We start from the raw sequence: 23,738 nt of genomic DNA, 5'->3' as shown, positions 1-23,738 counted from the left end.
ATGGCAACCAGGAGAAGCCAAAGTTTGTCAAATCTCTGGAACCGCCGAGGAATCTCGAGCTCTTGGCCCGACTCACCGCTGCCCTCATGGCGCTCTACGAGCTCTTCTCTCACCCAGTGGAGCGGGGCTACCGCGCGGGGCTCTGCTCTAAGGCCGCGCTGTTCCTGATGCTGTCCGCCGCGCTCACGTACATCCCGCCGCTGCTGGTGGCCTTCCGGAGCCACGGTGAGCCTGCCCCCGGCCGGTGCGCGACGCGGCTCTCCGCGGCGACCGCGCCGGCCTCGCTGACCTCGGCCCCTCCGCCTCCCGCCCTCTTTACCTCAGGGTTTTGGCTGAAACGGAGCAGCTATGAGGAGCAGCCGACCGTGCGCTTCCAGCACCAGGTGCTGCTCGTGGCCTTGCTAGGACCCGAGCACGGTGCGTACCTAGCCTGGAGCACGTTTCCCGCCTTCAACCGGCTGCAGGAGGATCACCTGCGCGTCCCGCTCGTTTCGGTGCGTGGTTCCCGCCTGGACCCAGCCGTCCGCCGGTACTGGGCTGCGGTGGGGATGGGGGAAGGGGTGGGAGGGAGCGCCGCGGCCGGAGACCCGGCCCCTGTGTCCGGGGGAGCCCGGCTTGGGTCTGAGGGAGAAGTTCACTGACCCGAGCTTATGTTTAGTTTAAGCATAAACTTAAATTTGGGGAGCAAATTTGTTGTTTCATTCGACTTCTCCAAGCCGTCCACCACCCCCAATAAAGTTAGCTACAGCTGTCAGCGTCTGTGGCCTATACAGAGGCTAGAAGCCTGGGGGCAACCTGTGTGCGACCCCGTCATTTCCATGGGCCTGCCCCTTCCTAATGATAGGCTGGTCGCGAAAGTTGCCTTATGAGTCGGGAAGGCCGAGCGGGGTTCTAGTTAATTACCCCGTCGTGCAGCTGCAGCCGTGCATCAGCGCTCGGTAGGAACGGAAAGGGCAGGCATTTTTAGGCAGACTGACACGCGGAAGCTAACGTGCTGCTTGGTTAAGCAACCTCCGCAGAATGTGCTGCTGGCCCAGGCCCGCCTCCCTGGGCTCGCCTCCTTAGCTGCTGCTCCATCCTGCCGCTGTCTGGGATGAAAATGAAGCATTTTACTGCCTGTAATCTAGTATCGGGTTCAAGATAAGTGAGGGCTTCCTATACAATCACCCCCTTTACACTCGTTTTCTGAAAATATTTTCCTTTAGAAGTAGGAAAATTCTGGATTTCCTTCTTCCAAAGTTGAATCTCTTTAGACATCTCTGAGATGATTGACCTACAGTCAAATTTGTGTAGCGGAAAAATGAAAAAATTGACTTTTTGCCCAGCAACTAAAAATGACAAAAATTTTAAAATCTGATTGGTCATATGAATAACCACAAACAAAATATGATTCCGATTACTTTTTATGATTACTTTAAATTTCCTTTTTTTTCTGACTATAAAAATGCATGCTCATTGTAAAATATTAAAGAGTTACAGGTACGTATAATGACATAAAATTAAAGGCGCAGTTTGGTACCTGTATCAATACTTGTTAATTAACCTTCGTTTTAAGGTCTGCAAAGTATTTCATGATATGGAAAACTGAAGTGGATTTACCAGTTGCCTGTTGGTGGATTTTTGATTTGCTTTTACTTTCTCACTGTTAGAATACTGCAGTGAACAAGATTTTTTTTGTGTGTGTGTGTGTGAACAAGATTTTGAATAAGTCATACACCTTTAAACATCAAGTTGTGAGGAATTGGAATAGAAGCTGTTTGTTGAAATTGTATAAATACATAGAAAACTAAGCAAGCAAATAAAATAATTATTAACTCCAGAAAAACAAAAAGTGAGGAAAAGCAATCAGAGTTATGAATAGGATTTACGTAATCATAATTTGGTGAACATTGAATGTTGACTAACCAAAATAAGACTTTAACGCTACTGGGGGGATGGGAAGGCGGCGGCGCTGGCTGGAAGGGAGGGGGTAAGAAAACTAAATCATCCCTCCTTGCGGGAAGACAATAGAGGAAGCCTGAAACGGAAGTTGAGAAGTGCCAGCCAATGCCAAGGTTGTGTAAAGACGTGGAGATACATTTCTAAATAATAAGGTAAAAGAGGCAAAATTAGTTGCCCTGTGGGTGAAAGCCTGCAGGTTTTTGTAACAAACATTGTTGAACACTTTGATTCTTTAAATGATCAGGTCTTTTAAATTTATTTAAAAATAGAAGTGGAGTAGAGACAAATTTCTTTCCACAGCTCCTCCCTAATCGTGACATGTTGCCCATTTTTATTCTTGAGATTATAATGCCTCTGGGGAAGGGTGACCGCGAGTGAGAGGCCAGCATCGAGGTACGCTTCCTTTTCCCCGTAAACCCACTGTACTTCTCCTGTTCAACCTGTGTTTCCTTTCCAAAAGTGGAAACAAATGTGGTTGTTGTTGTTTGTATTACAAACACACAAAAAAATTAACTTGTTAGTTTTACTTTAGTTTAGCACTCCTTGTCTTTTAAATTTTTGGTAGAAATTTTTTCTTTACATTTGTATATTCCTATCTATCATACTTTCTGGTTACTTGAGTCTAAGAAATAATCATGAAAACTTAAAATAATCATGAAAACAAGGATACAGCATTAGGTTTCATTCATGTGTTCTTTTCACTTGTTCATCCGCCTCGAACTGGGTTGGCTTCCCAGTTGGATTGCTAGTTAGCCTCTTATCTCTGTAACCAGAAACCACTCCCTTGAGAGCACTGCCCACCAACCCCCTACTTCTGGTGTGTGTGTGTTGCGATTTCGTGAAGCCAAGACTACCTCTTGTTTTTATGGTGTCCAGAGCTATCAATCCTCTTTAATACTGGGCAGTTTCACACTGTAAAACATAAAGCCAAAGCTCCTTTTTCTTAGTCTTTTTTTTCTCTCCATTCTAAGCCTCTGTCTATAAGTAATTTATGACCTTGTCATCTACAGTCTTTCTCAGTAAATTATTTGCTTCCTTGCTGGCTGAGCTCTTAGTTTGAGAATAGTTTGAAATCATGAGATACAAATAAATAGTTAGACGATATAAGGGAAGTACAGAAAAAAAGTAAGCAAAAATTCTAAATTCTAGGAGAAAAAAGATAATATCAATACAAGGGAAAGAGGTCTACCAGATATTAAACTATACCTTAAAGCTCTAATAAGTAAAGTAGTGTGGTTTGGGGAATTATATAAAAAGTATGGAAATGGACCCTAATATGACAAACGTGGCATTTTAAATCAGTGAGTAAAGATGGAGCTAGTCCTCGGAGACTGTACAGCAGAATTAAAGTCCAGATAGATCAAAATTAAATTTAAAATATGAAATCATAAAAGTACTGAAACAAATGAGTGAAAGCTTTTAAATCTGAGTATGATGTAAATTTAGAAGGCATTAAAGAAACTTAGTTGATAAATGCAAGTATATAATTTAAAAAATCATTGGCCTGGTGAAAACCGTAAGCAAAGCCAAAACACAAATGACAACAAGGAAAAAAGTTTTACTATTTGTATCACTTGTAAAGGGCTAATTTTCCTAACATAAAGTGCCTACAGATCTATAATTAAAAGACCAACTACCTAGTAAAAAAAAAATGGGCAAAGAATATGAACAGTTTATAGAAGACAAAACACACTGTGAACTAAAAAAACATATGCACAGCCTAAAAGTTGAGAGTTATGTCTTATTAGGCAGACATACTGAGGACTTCAAGCCTAGGAGGCAGCATCTCTAGTAACCCTGAGAAAACTGCTCCAAGGAGGTGAGGTAGGATATACAGGAGTTTTGCAACAAAGGGCAGGTAGTAGGAACCAAAGATTACTGTTCCGTAAAAGAAAACTATATCTCTAGTTAAGGAATTTAGCTAAGCTTTGCTATGTATGGGAAGATGAAAGAGCCTGGGCTCACTGAAATCATTCCTTTGATATGCACCTCAGCTGTCTGGGGCCGGCATCCTGTGTTTTCACATCCTGGGTTTCCTCAGGGGGCACCACGGGGAGTAGCTGCAGTCTGATGGCTGCTAGGTGGCAGGTATTCTTTGTTTCTGTCCTGAGTACCCTCAGGGCTCACCCGCTCACCTCAGCGTGGGTGTAATCGCTAATGACTGTGACATCCTTTGTTTACTGATATGGCAGGCAGTATTCTATTTCTCAACACATGACTCTTAAACATATGAAATCGCACTCGTAATTAGATGCAAATTAAGAATAATTGAGATATCATTTTTATCTATCAAACAGGCAAAAATTGAAGTTTCGTAGCACGTTCAGCAAGATGTGGGGAATTGTGCATACACTTCTGTATATCACTGGTGGGAGTGTAGATTGATACAACCTCTTTAAGGACCATATTTGTTTGTCCAAATATGTCAAAATTACCAATTTATGTGCCTGCTTCTACTTCTAATAAGGTATCCTAAGGTTTGTGCACACATGTGAAATGACATATGTAAAAAGTTGCTCATTGCAGCGTTGTCTGTAGTATCAAAAGATGGTAAACAGGGCTTCCCTGGTGGTGCAGTGGTTAAGCATCCGCCTGCCAACGAAAGGGACACGGGTTCAAGCCCTGGTCTGGGAAGATCCCACATGCCGCGGAGCAACTAAACCCGTGCGCCACAACTACTGAGCCTGCCCTCTAGAGCCCGTGAGCCACAACTACTGAGTCCGAGTGCCACAGCTACTGAAGCCCACGCACCCAGAGCTCGTGCTCTGCAACAAGAGAAGCCACTGCAATGAGAAGCCCGTGCTCGCTGCAACTATAGAAAAACCCACACGCAGCAGTGAAGACCCAGCGCAACGAAAAATAAATAAATAAAATTTTTTTAAAAATGCTAAACAACCTATTTAGCAATAGAAGACTCATTTTAAAAATTGTGTTACATCTACCTAGTGGAATGTTACATAGCTTTTTTTTTTTTAATGAAGTCGGATTTATATCTATTGATGTGGAATTACCTCCAAGAGAAATTGATAAGTGTAAAAAACAAAAATTGTATATAATATGCTTCCATTTGTATAAAAATAGAAAAAAACAAAAAATATATGAATGTGTGTATTTACATACACATACATGCATGCTTCAGCTATCTCTGGAAGAATTCAAAAGAAACTGACAACAATTGATTGCTCTGGGGAAGGAACTAGGTGGCTGAGGTTAAGGTGGGAGAGAAATTTTTCACTACATAGCCTTTTGTACCATTATAATTTTGTACCATGGGAATGTAATACATATTCAAGATTTTAAAATTACAATGACAACAACTTTTAAAGGAAAAATTTAGAAAGCGCCATGTAAAACAAAAGCAAACCAAAAAAACAGTAAAAATTTAAAAGCAGCTAAGTATATAAAATGCCACAGTTACTTGGGAAAATAGTTGGCAGTTCCTCAAAAAGTTAAATATAGAGTTATCTTCGCTCTTCTAGTCCCCGCTTCGACGCGCATTTAAGATGCCTCGTGGAAGCCGAAGCCGCACTTCCGGCGTGGCCCCTCCGGCCCGCCGGGCCCCTCAGATGAGAACCGCGACCAGGCCAGCGCCCGCAGCTCTGCCAACAGCAGCGGCTCCGCTGTCTGCTGTTGGCTCCCCTGCTGCTGCTCCCCGGCAGCCAGGTCTGATGGCCCAGATGGCAACCCCTGCAGCCGGCGTGCCGGCGTGGCTGTGAGTTCTGCCGTCTCGGCCACACTCTGGGTCACGCCCTCCCTGGTGGCTTCGGTGGAGGAAGTAATGCTGAGCCCTCAAGGCCTGACATCGCTTACCGGGAGCCTCAGGGAACCCAGCCGGCACAGCAGCAGCAGAATGGCCCATGCTTTTTTGAGGTGAAATAGTTTTTGGAGTGTGCACTGAACCAGGGTGACAATAAGCTTTGGGAAGGTTTCAGTGAGGTGCTGAAACAGTGCAGATTGGCGAAAGGGTTAGCTTAATCAAGAAGTTCCAACTGAAGGCATGAAAAATTCTCTCTCATGACCACGTTGATTTAGCATTAAAAATATAATTGAGGGCTTCCCTGGTGGCGCAGTGGTTGAGAGTCCGCCTGCCGATGCAGGAGACACGGGTTCGTGCCCTGGTCCGGGAGGATCCCGCATGCCGCGGAGCGGGTGGGCCCGTGAGCCATGGCCGCTGAGCCTGCGCGTCCGGAGCCTGTGCTCCGCAACGGGAGAGGCCACAGCAGTGAGAGGCCCGTGTACCGCAAAAATAAAGTGTGAAGCCACCAGTTAAACCTCTCCTTGATCGTAATAGCTTTTGTGCTTCAGACTTGCAGTGGAAGAGGGTATTCTCACCATGTAGAAGCTCATGAGATGGTATTGAGTTTGGGCCTGGGCAGATGTTTGTGTGGCCTCTTAAACAAAGCTTTTGTTTGTGAATTAATTAGAATAAAGTGATTTTCTTTCCCCCCCAAAAAACCAAAACATAAGAGTTATCATGTGTCCCAGCATCCCTACTTCTAGGCATATGTGTACCCCAGTAAATTGACACACGTCTACACAGAAACTTGTGCACAAATGTTCATAGCAGCCTCATTCATAAGAGCAATAATAATTCAAAAAGAAAGTCCAGACAACCCAAATGTCCATCAATGAATGAATGGATAACAAAATATGTTATATCCATACAACAGAATATTACCCAATCACAAAAAGGAATGGAGTCATGATATGTGCTACAACATGGATGAACTTTTTTGCTAAGTAAAAGAATCCAACCTCAAAATAGCACATGTTGTATGATTCCATTTAGATGAAATGTCCAGAATAGACAAATCTGTAGAGACAGAAGATAGATTAGGGATTCCAGGAACTTGGGGAATTAATTGGTGGAGAGGAGAGATGGGTAGTGACTGCTAATAAGGAGTGGTATGTGGTTTCTTTGGGGGCTGATGAAAATGTTTTTTTGTTTGTTTGTTTGGTTTTTTTGTGGTACGCGGGCCTCTCACTGCTGCGGCCTCTCCCATTGCGGAGCGCAGGCTCCGGACGCACAGGCTCAGCGGCCATGGCTCACGGGCCCAGCTGCTCCGCGGCATGTGGGATCTTCCCGGACCGGGGCACGAACCCATGTCCCCTGCATCGGCAGGCGGACTCTCAACCACTGCGCCACCAGGGAAGCCCGATGAAAATGTTTTGAAATTGGAATCAGCGGTGATAGTCACACAACTTTGTGAATATACAAAAATCTACTGAACTGTAGCAAAAGGGTGAATTTTATGGTATGTGAATTATGTCTAAATTTTTTTAAAAGCAGGTTGGTGATATCCTGGTGATATGCTTACAAGCCATAGTAATAAAAATTGCTATTGGGAATTTCCAGGTTAGGACTTCGCACTTTCACTGACTAGGGCCCGAATTCGATCCCTGGTCAGGGAACTAAGATTCCACAAGCCCCACAGCACGGCCAAATAAATGAATAAAATTGAAATTGCTATTGATTTACCATGCCTCTGGCATATGCTAAGCATTTTATCATTAGATAATACATTTAAATTCCTCTATGTGATACTTGGCCTTTAACAATCACTTAGTAAAGTGTTAGCTATTGATTTTTTACATATATTATCTCTTTGAGCCTCACAGTAACCTTGTGAAGTAGAGGTTATACCCCCATGTTACAGATGAAGAGAACGAGACTCAGAGCTAAGTGACAATTTCTAGCTCTCAGCTGAGCAGTCAGGACTACAGCTCAAGGGTTTCTTGGGGTTTTTTTGTTTTGTTTTTTTAAGATTTATTTTTATGTATTTAGGCTGCGCCGGGTCTTAGTTGTGACACACAGGATCTTCTTTTTAGTTGCGGCATGCATGCAGGATCAAGTTCCCCCACCAGGGATCAAACCGTGGCCCCCTGCATTGGGAGCACAGAGTCTTACCCACTGGACCACCAGGGAAGTCCCCAAGGTTTCTTGTTTTGTATCTTATACTCTTAACCCTAGTGCAGCAAAATACTCTTCTAACTCTGAACATAAAACTAGACTGACTACAGCCTGTCCAAGAAACTGCCCAGAGAGCCAAGGAAGCAGTGGTTTTAGGTCAAAGTTTGACCAAATGCTTGGAGGTGGCTTTGCGGGTGCTAATTTGGAAAAATGCCTTAGAAGTCAGAAACGGCCTTGTTTCTGCTTTGGTCAGTTCACCTTGGACAGCGTCTCTAAAGTCCCTATGCTTTTAATGCTTTAAAAGTCAAGTTTCTGGTTTTTTCTAATGAAAGAAGAAAAAAAGCGCAGTGACCTTTTTCCTCAATGGGCCTGACTTGGTTCTTTAAGCATGTGTGACCCAGAGAATATGGGAGCAAGAGGGTGCAGGAAGATGAGCGGAGAGTACTGTGTGTCCGAGACATGTTTTTTCACATCTCCGAAATCAGAGTGTGTCTGCCTGTCAGTGGTATTTTACAATAGCTGTGGGCCAGAAGACAGGCTTGGCTAGTCCTCATTGCCTACGTATGGAAACTCAAAAGTACCAGCACCAAAATTTGCAGAAGGGACATCAGCAACTTGAAAGAAAACCCCAGAGACAATAATAAAACATTTTAACACTAAGAACCAAGTGATAAGCAGGTAAGGGAAGGTTCAAGAGGCACTTAATAGTAGGATAACTCCACAGAATTTTAAAGCCTGCTTATGAACCCAGACCAGTGAATTTTAGTTAGCTTTGTGAATGTTTTTTAAGTGCTGTAAAAAAGCACCAGTGTGCTTCATGTCACAAAGGACAAACTTGCATAGAAAAGTATGGATAATACTGAGTCAATAAATGATTCAAAGAATCACGATGTAAAGAAGTTTTAAGAATCCCTGGATCAATTTATTTTGCATATATTTTTCTATGTGCATAAACAGGATATCTGATATTAATATGCCTAAATCTAAAAGCTCTTTCAATAAGTATAAAATAAATACCCTTAGTGATTAGAAAGCATTGTGTCATAGTTTAATTGGAAATATTTTTGCTTTCTTACTGGTATATAAAATATCGGTACATTTTATAATTAATGATATCTTAGATTAATTGAAATACGGGTAGCAAGGATTTTTTATGTCTAGGAGACATGGAGTAGTAGTTCCTACTTTGCTGGAGACCCAAAGACTGGTGTCCAAGAGCACTATCAGCTTAAAAAGAAAAAATGGGACACTCCAATGATGACCAGTATATGGTAAAGTGGACACTGGTGTAAACTAGCAAATTAACCTTCAGTAAAAGAATATGACTCTAGGGAATTCCCTGGTAGTCCAGTGGTTAGGACTCTGTGCTTTCACTGCTGGGCGCTGGGTTTGATTCCTGGTCAGGGAACTAATACCCTGCAAGCCACGTAGCACAGCAAAAAAAAAAAGAAAGAAAAAAATAAGAGTATGACTCTAAAGAATAAAAGATATGAAAGCAAACAGGAACCAAATAAAATTCCAGCAAACTGTCAAATACTGTAGAATCCCTGATGAGAAAAATGTTGCAAGTCAAGGCAATTTGGAAACAATGGCACTAGTTAAATTTACAACTACTCTTAACTTGTCAGATGCTGTGCTGGTTATTAGATCTCGTCTCAGCTCCAAACCTACCCTCCTATTCTCTCCTTCGTGTTGCTGGTGCTGAGACTCTGAAAACCACATTTTCCTCTGCCTACTGGCTCCCTGTTAGACTCTGCCAGCAGGAGGCAGGGTGAGCCTTGTTCTGGGAGTTGCAGAAAACCAGAATTTGCAACCAGGGTGAAGAACCATTGCTGGGGTGATGCAGACAGCAAGGAGTACATCTTTCCTGCTGCCATACTGACTCCCTCATGGGTTCTTCATCCAAGCTCCAAAGGTACCAGTATCAGCTGACAGCACTCCCTTTTTGAGGTCTGAGTCCCAGCTCTTTGAGGTAATGCCAGCCTCTTCCTTTTCTTCTCCGGCCCTAGGTAGTTATCCTGCAAAAAGTGTTCCCTGTTTGCCTTTTTAGTCCACTAATGCTTGTGTTATTAATTATCCCCTATACTAAATTCCCCTGTTAAAATAACTTTATTTTCATTTCTTCCTTCCTGATTGGACCCTGATTGATACAGGTGGACTGCTGGGCATTGACTAAATCCAATAATGCCTGTATTTATCCTATCTAGTGTGTTAGTATTGATTTCACACATATCTGTAAAGGATTACCTGTTTTAACTCCAGAAATCTTTGAAATTAGGTTTCTTATGGGATATTATAGAATCAGGAGTCAGTAAACTCAAGTTCTAGCCCCAGTTCTGTCATTGGGTTCCACACCCTCTCTTGGCCTCAATGTAATTATATAAAGAGGATGACAGTACCTACCTCTCTAACTATTGCTAATTATTACTAGTAATAATACTTCTCTCCTGGGATATGCAGAGGGACAAGACAGGATGAACTGTGGATATAAAAATTGCTCCAAATTGCACATATACCTTATAGAAATAAGGTGATGGTGTGATTTATGAATTCTCTTAGCCAGACACACCCATTGGATGTTACTAATCCTGAACTTGTGTTAAAGAAGTATTAGCTCATTGAGGGGACTTCCCTGGTGGCGCAGTGGTTAAGAATCCACCTACCAATGCAGGGGAAATGGGTTCAAGCATGGGTCCGGGAACATCCCACAGGCCTCGGAGCAACTAAGCCTGTGCGCCACAACTACTGAAACCTGTACGCCTAGAGCTCATATTCCGCGATGAGAAGCCCACGGACCGCAACAAAGAGTAGCCCTTGCTCGCCACAAATAGAGAAAGCCTATGTGTGGCGACAAAGACCCAACACAGCCCAAAAATAAATAAATAACTTTTTAAAAAAATGTTTAAAAAAAAGTATTAGCTCATTGAACACCTGCCTTTGTAGCTGTTGCATTTTGTGTTAAGCTTGGTTTAAAGTAAATGGAATTAGGTAATTGATTCCATCCGTGGTCCAAGTGATAGCACAGCGATGTAACGCACCTTGCCAGCCCCAAGGGAGCGAGCGTCTTCCTTGGTGACAGGTCCTCTGTGGGAGATGCACCATTTGCACCATCACTCATCCCCATGGCCCTGTCTGGGCCCTCATCTTCCACCTCTCTCCAGCTCATGCACTCTGCTCAGCTGCACTGGCCTCATCTCACTCTGTTAAACACTGACCCGCTTCCGCCCAGAGTATGTGTGCTTTATTAGCTTGGATCACGCTTCCCCAAGACATTTCTGTGTCTTATCACCTCCCTTCACCTGATTTCTTGAACGGTCAGGTATTCCTGAATACTTTGTATAAAAATTTTTGTTCTATCCTGGTCATTCTGTAATTTTAGTTTGCTTCATTTTTCTTTGTGACGCTTAGCACTACCTGTTAGCTCATATCTGTTTGTTGATTTACTTTCTGCCTCCCTGGCTGGGAATGTAAGCTCCCTTAGGGTGGGGACTTTGTCCATTTTGTTTGCCATCATATTCCCAGAACCTGAAGCAATGCCTGGCACATAGTAGGCCTTCAGAAAATATTTGACAGGTTGGGACTTCCCTGGTGGTCCAGTGGTTAAGACTCCACGCTCCCAGTGCAGTGGGCCTGGGTTCGATCCCTGGACAGTGAACTAGATCCTGCATGCCGCAACTAAAAAAAGATCTCACGTGCCGCAACTAAGACCCAGCACAGCCAAATAAATAAATGTTAAAAAAAAAAAAAAAAAAAAGGAAAAGAAACTATTTGACAGGTTAATGAATGGGTTTAACAAGTAGACACCAATTATGGTGCTGTGCTGGATCTCTGTCCTCTGTGAACATGGCATAAAAGTGTGCTGGCTTCTTGCAAAAAGATCTTTCTTAACCGACATCTTCTCCTTGAGTTTAAGTCTGGACATTTTAGTCCTGGAAAGAGGATCAGATTTGAAGTCAAAGATGTGGTTTCATATCCTGTCTTTACCAATAGTAGCTGTACTCCATAAATCCCTTAATCTCTCTGAGCCTTGGTTTTCTCATATATACAATGGGGATAGTACTTGCTCTGCTTACCTTCGCCTTATTGTGAAGGTCAAATGAAACGTGTTTCTCTCCCTCTCAGACTGTGTTAGAGTCTAGATTCTTTTGGCATTTCCCTCCTGGTCACTCTCCTCTCTTGCAAATTGTTGATCTTTGTCTTCCTATCCAACCCTAAAGATCCAGAAAAGCCATGGATCCACTACAGAGAGTTAACCTGACTTTGCCTTCCAAGTCTTCCCAGATACCAAGTGAAAAAAATTCACAGGAAGACAAGCCTGTGAATTCACAGACTCTTTTCCATCCTACTCATAATTGCTAATACATAATTGCCTCGGTAACCTGATGTCAGCCCTGGTAACAGATATCCCTTGCCTACACCGGCAAAGCTGATGTAACAGGACAGAGAAAATAGTATCCAACAGAAGAGAGAGGGTAGGTTTCTCTATAACAAGGCCTAGGATAAGGACATTATTGTCTAGAAGGAAAGAAATGATTGAAAGGTTCTGAAAACTGAGATATCTCCATCTCAAACGACCTTACTAGCCTGAAAAAGAACAAAGAATCTCTTCCCCCGCATAAAGGTATGGTGGAAAACCAAATGAATCAGTAGATGGGGAATTCAGATGGGAATGCTGATACCTCATAGCAGAATCCTTCTGGGAACCTACAGTGGAAAAGGATCAGTTGTAGTAACAAGATCCCGAGGTGTGGCAAGGAACCATGTCACCAGTGATCACATTTCAGTGACAGTCTTTCCTGCTAGTCATTTTAGGGTCACTGTGGGGTGAGACTGGATTCTGGTGTTTTTTTAGGATCTGTGATTTGTCTTTTTCCCTCCTTGGATCTCTGTTTTCCCTACTTTTTTTTTTTTTTTTTTTTAGTATGTATTTATTTTTGGCTGCGTCGGGTCTTAGTTGCGGCACTGGGGCTTCTCTCTAGCTGTGGCGTGTGGGCTCAGGAGTTGCGGGCTGAGGACTTAGTTGCCCAGTGGCATGTGGGGTCTTAGTTTCCCAACCAGGGATCGAATCCATGTCCCCTGAATTGGAAGGCGGGTTCTTAATCACTGGACCACCAGGGAGGTCCCTTCCCTACTTTCATGGCCATAATTTATAAAGTACCTGTGTAGTTTTAATGCCTCACTGATTTTACTTAGTTTTCTTTTTCATTGCATTGATTGGTGCTAAAAGATGCACTAGGCTATAAAGCCCTGACATCAGTCCAACACTGAGAATCTGAATCAAAGCACTGTGGTTAAAGAATATATAAATAGAGCTTGGTGTTTTTCTGCTGAGTCTGTTTGGGGAATGCATAATGATTAGGATTCTTTTCTATTTTAAAAAGTTGTCCTCTAGAGAAGTAGAAGTCTGTTTTGATATGCTATTTAAATGTTCCATACAAACCCAGGCATGTTTCTAAAAAGGAAAGAAAACACCAGCAATAAAACCAAAAAATCAAATGAGGCAACTGAAGAAGAACAGTGCATCCAGATGTTTACACTGTTGTTACTCCTACTTCCAGGTCTTGTTCAGTTTGGCCCTAGAATATTTGAGAAGCCCAAGTATGCAGTTTAGGGGTCATGCACATGTGTCTCTTTCACCACCATTGATCCACTTATACCTATGTATTTTTCTCTTTTCTTTCTTTTTTTTTTTAAATAAATTTATTTATTTAGTGGCTGCGTTGGGTCTTCATTGCTGTGCACGGGCTTTCTCTAGTTGCGGCGAGCAGGGGCTACTCTTTGTTGTGGTGCACAGGCTTCTCATTGCGGTGGCTTCTCTTTGTTGCGGAGCACAGGCTCTAGGCACGCGGGCTGCAGTAGTTGCGGCACGCGGGCTCAGTAGTTGTAGCTTGCGGGCTTAAGAACGCAGTCTCAGTTGTTGTGATGCACGGGCTTAGTTGCTCTGCGGCATGTGGGATCTTTCCTGGTCCAGGGCTCGAACCCGTGTCCCCTGCATTGGCAGGCAGATTTTTAACCACTGCGCCACCAGGGAAGTCCCTTTTTCTCTTTTCTTTCGGTGAGGAAGATAATGCCTCTTTGTGGCAGAACTGAGTCACTGTGTATGTCCAACAGTGAGATGGATCCCTCCCAGACTTATTAAGGACCGGGATCACTGGCCTCTTTTGGCTTTCCTAGACTAGAGAAGAAGACAGGAACCAGGATGGGAAAATGGACATGTTACATTTTAAACTGGAGCTTCCCCTGCAATCCACGGAGCACGTTCTTGGTGTGCAGCTCATCTTGACTTTCTCCTACCAACTGCACGTGAGTCCTCTCCCTTTTGTCTTTCAACAGAACAGAGCTCCCTTTCTGATTTCTGGGAAAACCCACGCTGCAGAAGACTCTTTTCAGAGGTGTCGTTTCGGATTTAACTGCAGAAGTTAAATTTGAATGTTTTTCACTGAGGTCACATTAATTTATATGAACTATTAATAGGTCAGAAGGTTCTGGGCAGAGTGCTTCCTGCATGGCTGAGTGAGGCATAGGAGGGATGGCTAGGCTTCAACCACAGACAGGTGACACATAGAACCCAGAACCCCTTGGATCTGACCGAAATTGATACTGTCTCTCCTTCTAATGATTTCAGAGGATGTCAACATTCGTGATGCAGAGCATGGCGTTTTTCCAATCCTCCTTCGCTGTTCCAGGCTCCCAGTTATATGTGAACGGAGACCTGAGGCTGCAGCAGAAGCAGCCCCTAAGCTATAGTGGCCTAGATGTTCGGTACAACGTAAGGATACTGCTTACTGTCCATCTCTTTTCTTTCTGTATGTTACTGGTGTGTGTGTGTGTGTGTGTGTGTGTGTGTGTGTGTGTGTGTGTGTGTGTGTGTGTGTGTGTGTGTGTGTGTGTGTGTGTGTGTTGGGGTGTTTTTTTTTGGCCGCACCACACAGCATGTGGGATCTTAGTTCCTAGACCAGGGATCGAACCTGTGCCCCCTGCATTGGAAGCATGGAGTCTTAACCACTGGACCGCCAGGGAAGTCCCTGTGTGTTACTGTTTGTCAAGTTCTTTGAAGAGGGAGAAAGGAACATTGGAAATAGCATGTCTTTGTGAGTGGCATAGAAAAGAATTTCTGAGGAATTCTTTCCATGAGTTCTTTCAAAATATGGAGATAGATACCCCTGTATTTACATGTAAAAAGGGAGGAAAAGAATATGTCTTTGTCTTTAAGAATTGAATTGATGGGCTTCTCTGGTGGCGAAGTGGTTAGGAGTCTGCCTGCCGAAGCAGGGGACACAGGTTCATGCCCCGGTCCAGGAGGATCCCACATGCCGCGGAGCAGCTGGGCCCGTGAGCCATGGCCGCTGAGTCTGTGCGTCTGGAGCCTGTGCTCCGCAACGGGAGAGGCCACAACAGTAAGAGGCCCGCGTACCACAAAAAAAAAAAAAAAAAAGAATTGAATTGCTTATAGCTTTTGGGTGCATGCACGCGTGGGCACAACACACACAGTGTATTTATTTCAGGTGATCTTTTTCAGTTCATTTAAAACATTTGAAAAAGAATACTGGAAAAAAAATAAAATTAAAAAAAAAAAAGAATACTGGGACTTCCCTGGTGGTGCAGTGGTTAAGAATCCGCCTGCCAATGCAGGGGACACGGGTTCGAGCCCTAGTCCAGGAAGATCCCACGCAGCGGAGCAACTAAGCCCGTGCACCACAACTATTGAGCCTGCGAGCCACAGCTACAGAGCCTGAGTGCCACAGCTACTGAAGCCTGCGCTCTGCAACAAGAGAAGCCAGTGCAGTGAGAAGCCCGCACACCACAATGAAGAGTATCCCCTGCTCGTGGCAACTAGAGAAAGCCCGCGTGCAGCAACGAAGACCCAATGCAGCCAAAATAAATAAATAAAATTTTTTTAAAAGAAAAAGAATACTAACCACTATTTGTTAAGCATATAACATACGCCAGCCTGAGTTAAGAAGTTTAAATGTGTTATTTAATCATTACAGCAACCTCACGAGATGCCTTCTCTTGCAGCTTCCCTGCTCTCCAGCCGCTTGTCCTGTCCTTGTCCCCCTATGCTCCTTTCTAGGTTGCTTATCCTATTGCTCCATTCTGGTCCCTGTTCAAAGGTTCTGAGCACAGTCCTTCCCTGACACTCCTTCTAAAGAACATTTACCTGTCCCTCCATCATTCCTCACCCAGGTTTACTCCTCTTACCTCCACCTGAAATATTAAAGAGAGGTTTTCAATTTGTTCATTTGCCATCTCCCTTAGTGGTAAAAGCGCTGCCGTCTTCTGTCTTCTCTCACCCCAGCGCTTGAAACAGTGCCTGCCGCATTGTAAGCACTCAGAGTTGATGTGAGAATGAACTCTCATCTCACACAGGAGGAAACTGGAGCTTACAGGGATTGATTAATTTTCCCAAAGTCCCACAGCTTGAAAGTAAGGGAGCCATGAATTGTCTCTCTGAGGCCAGAACTCATGCTTCTGATCACTTTTTACTAACCTTTACGTTATCACAGGGAGGCCCGTATAAGTTGGGCTGGGCTACTTTTTTCTTTTTTAATATTTATTTAGTTGGCTGCACCGGGTCTTAGTTGCAGCACAAGAGATCTTTGTTGCCACGTGTGGGATCTTTGTTGTGGTATGCGGGATCTTTTTTTAGTTGCAGCATGCGGGCTATAGTTCACTGACCAGAACCCAGGCCCGCTGTGTTGGGAGCAGGGAGTCTTAACCACTGGACCACCAGGGAAGTCCCTGGCTGGGCTACTTTAGAAAATGAGTATGAGATGTTATCATTTATTATAGGCATAAACCAGGACTGTTCCAGATAAATTGGGATTCGTGGTCACCTAGCTATAATCAACATACATTTTGTTTTGTTTTAATTAATTTATTTTTGGCTGCTTTGGGTCTTTGTTGCTGCGCACGGGCTTTCTCTAGTTGTGGGGAGCAGGGGCTACTCTTCGTTGCGGTGCATGGGCTTCTCATTGCAGTGGATTCACTTGTTGTGGAGCACAGGCTCCAGGCACGCGGGCTTCAGTAGTTGTGGCGCACAGGCTTAGTTGCTCCACGGTGTGTGGTATCTTCCTGGACCAGGGCTCGAGCCCATGTCCCCTGCATTGGCAGGTGGATTCTTAACCACTGCACCACCAGGGAAGTCCCAACATACGTTTTTTAAAAGGGAGGAGACTATAAAATATAAACTTAATGTAGCACTTTTTATTTGAAGGTTTGTATATTACATTATGTCAACAGGAATATGTTATTAGAGTGCAGATCTTTCTTTTCTTCAAAGGATTATGTGCTTACTGTTTGCGCTTTATCCTATTTCCATCTCTGTATTTCAAAGAGATCAATTAGAGAGAATCCAGGCAAGAGCAAGAAAAAGACAAAGGAGTTGAAAATGTGGTCTCTTAAAAAAAATTAATCATTTCTCCCATTGGAATAGAAAGGGGTATTTTATAAATAGCTTCTAACGTGTAAAAGGTGGATATCGACCCCTTGTTTCCATCCCTGCACAAAGAAAGACTGAGAGTAAATGACTTAAATTGTTGCAAAGGAGTTCATTCATCCTTGAAGAAAAGATTATCAATACTGGAATGGGCCACCAAGCACAAGACGGTTGTCTCTGAGGCCAGCCTGGGTGGGCAGGAGGGTAGAAAAACAAGAGGGGAAGCCGCTTGGGTGCTCACATCACATCCTCCTGTCAAATCCCAGGTATCTGTAATCAACGGGACCAGCCCTTTTGCCCATGACTACGACCTCACCCACATTGTTGCTGCCTATCAGGAAAGGAACGGTGAGTCATGGGAAGAGTTCATTCAGCTGCTTCTCAAGGACTTTGCGGGTTAATGGGGTTATTGGAGAGAAACAGAATTAGAGCCCCCGTCATATGAAAGTATCAAAACCAGTGAATGCTTGGGACTTCCCTGGTGGCGCAGTGGTTAAGAATCCGCCTGCAAATGCAGGGGACACGGGTTTGAGCCCTGTTCCGGGAAGATCTCACATGCCGCGGAGGAATTAAGCCCGTGCGCCACAACTACTGAGCCTGTGCTCTGGAGCCCGCGAGCCACAACTACTGAGCCTGTGTGCCACAACTACTGAAGCTCTCGCACCTAGAGCCCGTGCTCCGCAACAAGCCACCACAATGAGAAGCCCGCACACCACAATGGAGAATAGCCCTTGCTCTCTGCAACTAGAGAAAGCAGTTATGGAAGGTGAACAGGTTGCTCAGGGTTTGTCCTTTTTCTCCTGATCTAAAGACCCACACACTAACCGTCCCGTCCACTGCTCCTGTGGTCCGGCAGGTTAGTGCCAATTAACTGCCACATGTATCCCACCACTGACTTGATGGGTTTATATATATAGATTTGTGAGTTCCTCCCCACACCATACCTGTAAAAGAAGCCAAAGACAAGTTGCTGTCCATAGTTTTTAGATGGAAATAGGGACTGTGCATGACTCACCCCATGTCAACAGCTGCAGTAGGAGAAAGCACCCAAGGTTCTAGCTGGAAGGCAGAGGGTATCCATCCCTTTCAAGAGGTGGGCTCTCAGGCCATCCCTGAGTGTGTGCTTGACTCAGCACATCTGGCTGGTTGGTGGTCTGAGGTTTTCTCTAAAGGCATCTAAAGCATTACTTGGCAACCAGACATCAGAGATACTATACATAGACATTTAACAAGTGAGGGGACTGCAATTCCAGTATTTCTTTCTGATTTTACGTAATACCCTAGCAGCGTTATTCCAAAAATAAAGAATTTTAGAACATAAAAACAGTTATCTACAAATCAACTTTTCTTTCTTAATTCCTTCCAGTCTTTGTACATGTGTAGATTTTTTTATACAGCTTCTATCATAGTTTATTATTTCTTTATTTTGGCTGCGCCGGGTCTTAGTTGCTGCGTGCAGGATCTTTTTTTTTTTTTTTTTTTTTTTTTCTTTTTTAGTTGCAGCATGTGGACTTCTTAGTTGCGGCATGCATGTGGGATCTAGTTCCCGGACCAGGGATCTAACCCAGGCCCTCTGCATTGGGAGCATGGAGTCCTCCCCACTGAACCAGAAGGGAAGTCCCAGCTCCTAGCATAGTTTAGAGACACTATATGATCTAACTTATCTTTTGTACTTTGTAATATAAATATTTCCCCACACTGCAACAAAGTTCTAATTGGTTTTCTTTTCAGAGGTAGCATAGTATTCTTTTGCTTAGCCATTCAACAATTTTAGAACACATAGACTGTTTCCAAGTTTTTAACTTATTTTAACAAATAATTTGTGAGCAACTTTGAACATTCAGTTTCTCTTTCCTTTTGAATTATTTCTTTGGTATGAGTTCTGAAGTGCGGAATTTGCCTGAGAGGTCAGAGTATTTTTCTAGCCCTCAATATTTTATTGCCAAAGAGAGCATTCACGGATTAACTTCCCTTTGTGTTGCAGTAACCACCATCCTGACTGACCCCAACCCCATCTGGCTGGTGGGAAGGGCTGCAGAAGCTCCATTTGTGATTAATGCTGTCATCCGATACCCCATGGAAGTCATCTCATATCCTTTCTGTTAAAGGGCCAGCAGTAGCTGGGTTTCAAAAAAGGAAAGGATTCCTCAGTTGTCCCAGGAAGGAACAGATGTGGGAAGCCTCAGACTGGAAATTGCTGCATTTGTAGCCCCATGCAAATGACTGTCTGCAGTTCATACAGGAAAAAATACTCATTTCCTGTTCATATTTCTTCTTGAGCAATTCTTCTAGATCAGAACCATCCATATTTAGATCTTAATAATCTTTTATTATCTCTTTTATCTTAAGGGTATTTGAAACATTTCTGCCATTTTCTGTCTAAACTAACCCTTTGGTTTAACATTTCCTTAGAAAATGTCATCTGTGATTCCTTAACTGTTTGTACTTATCTACCAGGATTCTGGGAAATGATAAAGTTTGCTTGGATTCAGTATGTTAGTATCCTACTTATCTTCCTCTGGGTGTTTGAAAGAATCAAAAGATTTGTGTTTCAAAATCAGGTGGTGAGCACAATCCCTGTAACAGCAGTGCCCCAGGGAGAACTGTATAAGGAGCATTTATCTTAAGAAGACCCTTTCTGAAAACTCTAAGCTACCTCACTGTTGTCTTCTGAGGACTGTCATCTTAATGAAATTTCTGAAAAGAGCCTGTGGACACTTGCCCACGTATGTGCTTTTCCTATCAGAGACAGAGAACATTCCTTTCTAATTTCCCCCTACACAAATTCTATGTTTTCTACACGCCTACAAAAATAATCACAGACTAGTTTGTGGAAATGTTTCTGAGGGTTCCTGAAGGCTATAATTTGCTTTTGTTTTTTTGTCTCAGACTTGAATTTCAGGAGAAAACTACAGTCAGTTCAGAGAGCTTGGAAAGAGTCCCATCTCTGGTCAAGCAAAGACTTTTCCTCTCTTGAACTGAGAAACATGCTGTGTATTTCTTCCCCCTATTGTAAACCACGTTTTACTCTTTTCAGGGCTCTCTGGTGATAGATATGCAAATCATCAGCACTTTCCACTCCTGGGCATCTAAATTTCCCATTCAGAACTGATTTCCAGAACTGAGAGGCCTTTAACTGGAGATCTGGAGAGTGAGAAAGGGAGCGCTCCAGAGCACATGTGTGCGCGTGCGGGAGGGTGGGCGACCTGAGGACACTGGGACCATCCAGCCACCTGCCTCGAGTCTAACAGACAGTCATCTGTCGGTAGCTCAGCTGAACAGCCCTTTATCCCTGCCCTGCTGTGGCTGGCTCTTTGCCCTCTGTCTGGGCCCCTGGAATAGCAGGCTGCAGTCAGAAGTGCTGTTCCATTCACAAGCCCCTCAGCAACAGTGGGGGAAGTAAGGAGTGTTAACAACAGGTTCTTTCTCTTTGGCCCTCACCCAACACCCTGGACGCTTGCCACTCCTCCTCGACAGCCCTCCCCCTTCTTGAAAAGGACACGGGTGACAGAGGAGCTGTTGTTGGTATTGGCTGCCACTGCCTGACAGCCACAGAGTTTACTTGGAGGGCTAGCGGGAAGCCCAGCTACTTGTGTTTCCCTCCACTAAGGAACAGGGCGCCCATGAGAGTGGGCCGCTTTGGAGAGGACACACAAGGAGCAGGGAGGGGATAACGAGGATGCTAGCCCAGGCAGCCCAGTCCGGACCTGGCCTTTAGCAGAATGACATGCAGTCCAGCCAGATTACCCTCATGACTAAGGGAGTGTCTGCCGAAGAGACCGCTGGAATGGGCCTTTGTTGCAGAGAGTTCTCTATTCTCGCCCTAGGGACACCCGGACCTGCTTTATGATACCGAGATACCACTGGCACTGGAAGGACATGTCCTCTGTGATCCATGCTTCACTCGCACCCACACACACACTCCTGAATGCATGCCTCAGTTTACCCTGGAGACTCAGCTTTTATTTCCAAAGCACCTTTTCATTCAGGCTGGCCAAAATAAGAGTTTTGGAAACAAAGCTGTTTTGAAGTATCCAAGCACAAAAATATCCTAACACTGACCCCTCTGCTTTTTCTTTTAATATTTTGGGCTGTTTATATGCCTAAAGTTTTTTTCTTGAGATTGAAATAAAAAATGGTTTCTGGCTTGAATCACCAAAAGGTAATGAGATATGGAAAGATAGCTGAAGATGTGTATGAAACATGGCTTTGCATTTTATTACATTATTTTCATGCAAAATGTGTATAAAGAACCATGATGTTTTGTAACTTTATAATTAAAATGTTCAAACTGGAAGGTTGCATGTGGCTCTTTAGAGGGAGAGTATTTGGAAAGCGGAGGATGGGGAGGGCAGAGGTTGTGCACACTTCTTGGGGTTACTCACCAGCAGCCTTGCTTTGCCAGGGCTCTGCCCAAAAACCTTGGAGCTTTTGTTAGCTCTTCGCAAAAGTCTTCTGGCCCTGCCCTAAGTAAATGCGAGTTTTTGGTGAAATCCACATGGCATGTGGAAACCACAGGCTGGAAAATTACAACTGCATCTGGTGAATATTAGATTATTTACCGATCAGATGTTGGTAGCTTCTGAACCTGAATCACACCTTATAGCTGAAAGAGGGGAAAAATGGAAATATACAGGATATTATCAACTGGACTGTAACCCATAACTACATCATGGTTTCAGACAATATTTGGCAGGGGGGAATCCCTTATTTTGCCAAATGATTTTCCAGTTTCTGTTTGATCAGGTGAGGTCCCATCATGTAAGATTGATAAAGCAATTAATAAAGCTTTCTTTCCTTCTCTTCATGTTCATGCTTTGTAAAATAAGTTTTAGTTCTCTGTGACCACATAAGTTCTAAATGCCTATTGGGGGAAATGTGTAATTACAGAAACCTAAAGAAAAAAAGATGTCTGTAAATTGCTCCCTAGAAGTTATCACTGTTGGCTTTCTGATACACATCTTTTTAATCTTTTGTTTCTAATATTTTTTGCTATCATAAACAACACATCTATGAACCTTGCATATAAATCCTTTTTGCTAGTTTATTTTCTTTAGATCCTAGAAAGAAATTATGAATTCAAAAGCTTATGTTCTCAAGGATTTTTTTTTAATATATTTATTATATGTATTTATTTTTGGCTGCGTTGGGTCTTTGTTGCTGTGCGGGTCTCCTTGTGGTGAGTGGGGGCTACTCTTCGTTGCGGTGTGTGGGCTTCTCATTGTGGTGGCTTCTTTTGTCGCTGAGCACGGGCTCTAGGTGCGCGGGCTTCAGTAGTTGTGGCTTGCCGGCTCTAGAGCGCAGCCTCAGTAGTTGTGGCGCCATGGGCTCTAGAGCACAGCCTCAGTAGTTGTGGCACACGGGCGCTAGAGTGCAGGCTCAGTAGTTGTGGCCCAGGGGCTTAGTTGCTCCGCGGCATGTGGGCTCTTCCCTGACCAGGGCTCGAACCCATGTCCCCTGCATTGGCAGGCAGATTCTTAACCACTGCACCACCAGGGAAGCCCGTTCATAAGGATTTTAATTCATCTTGCCAAACTGCATCCTGGAAAGAATGCACTAATTTATACTCCCAGCGGCAGAGATTTATTTTAGATCCCACAGCAGATTACAAGAGGTCAGAATTCCCTTTCTTTTTCAGGTGCTTGGACTCTCTGCTCCGTTATCTGTAGGAGGAAATAGCATCTTTATTTATTGAAACATACCCTGTATTTATCGAGACCTGCTATCAAGTTGAGGCTAGAGCAGGGAGGAGACAGAAAGAGGGGCACAGCCAGCTGCGGGCCTAGCTCCTGAGGGCCACCTGGTGTCCCGGCCCCGCCCCCAGCTCGGCTACTACCCGGGGAGGCCGCGCGGATCCGCTTGGCATCAAGGTGCCTGGGGCTTGGTTTTGGTCTGAGGCTGGGGGCTTGGGAAGCGGTTTGGATTCCAAGTCCTTTCGCTGTGAGGATGCCACCGAGAGGGAGGAGGGGCAAAATTAAGATTCGATTTCCTTCACAAGGGCCTTTTGTGTTCCCAGTAGCCTCCCTTCTCTGGGGATTGGAGGGGGAAGACAACTTTCTGGTCAATTCGGGGATGAGAGCTGACTCCGCGAGCGCCCTTTGACATCCTTGGCCAAGCCGGGCGCCCCCGGCAGCCCCCCGGGCCCACCTGTGCCCTCCTCCCCCGGGGCTCGCCCGCCCCCGCCGCTGGACGGCCGCCCCTCCCCCCGAGGCGTGGCCCCTCCGCCCGAGGTGGGCAGGGTAGCCGGAGCCGGGGGCCAACCGGCTTTTTCCTTCCTTCCCTCCCGCTCCGGCTCCCGCCCGCCGGGTCCGGGACCGCAGCCACGTCTGAAAGCGCCTCATTGTGCGCCCTCCGCTCGGGCCGGCAGCGCAGAGCAGCGCCGCGGGCCGCCGGCAGCCGCCCAGGTAGCGCGGGGCGCGGGGCCGGGCACCCAGGGGGCTCCGGGGC

General features: G+C 44.5%; 2 protein-coding genes and 1 pseudogene across 4 annotated transcripts in view; all 3 read left to right on the top strand.

Moving 5' to 3' along the window:
* TMEM231 (transmembrane protein 231) lies at window positions 1-22,209 on the top strand. The gene is made up of 7 exons (XM_059043761.2): window positions 1-225; window positions 325-494; window positions 14,027-14,155; window positions 14,478-14,621; window positions 17,558-17,639; window positions 19,276-19,381; window positions 19,738-22,209. Exons 1-7 carry the CDS (start codon window positions 87-89, stop codon window positions 19,916-19,918), a joined length of 951 nt encoding a protein of 316 aa, XP_058899744.1. The 5' UTR covers window positions 1-86; the 3' UTR covers window positions 19,919-22,209.
* Window positions 325-23,738, top strand: part of CHST6 (carbohydrate sulfotransferase 6) — a 44,184-nt gene continuing 20,770 nt past the window's right edge. The window contains exon 1 of one of the 3 annotated variants that reach the window (XM_059043759.2): window positions 325-494. The gene's annotated coding sequence lies outside the window, so the exon portion shown is untranslated. Of the gene's footprint in view, window positions 495-22,960; window positions 23,162-23,508; window positions 23,696-23,738 lie in introns of those variants that run through there. The other 2 variants (XM_067020128.1, XM_059043758.2) reach the window with 2 other exon arrangements.
* Window positions 5,445-5,985, top strand: LOC131744356 (coiled-coil-helix-coiled-coil-helix domain-containing protein 2 pseudogene; annotated as a pseudogene).

Source organism: Kogia breviceps, chromosome 18, assembly GCF_026419965.1.
Source record: "Kogia breviceps isolate mKogBre1 chromosome 18, mKogBre1 haplotype 1, whole genome shotgun sequence".
Taxonomy (NCBI): domain Eukaryota; kingdom Metazoa; phylum Chordata; class Mammalia; order Artiodactyla; family Physeteridae; genus Kogia; species Kogia breviceps.
The sequence above is the reverse complement of the archived record's forward strand: the minus strand, read 5'-3'. Positions and strand labels throughout refer to the sequence as shown.

Excerpts from the sequence above, each read along its gene's own strand:
- TMEM231 (XM_059043761.2), top strand. The coding sequence starts at position 87 with ATGGCGCTCTACGAGCTCTTCTCTCACCCAGTGGAGCGGGGCTACCGC. Across the intron at positions 226-324 it reads GGTGGCCTTCCGGAGCCACG|GGTTTTGGCTGAAACGGAGC; the intron begins GTGAGCCTGCCC and ends TCTTTACCTCAG. Across the intron at positions 17,640-19,275 it reads TGCCTATCAGGAAAGGAACG|TAACCACCATCCTGACTGAC; the intron begins GTGAGTCATGGG and ends TTTGTGTTGCAG.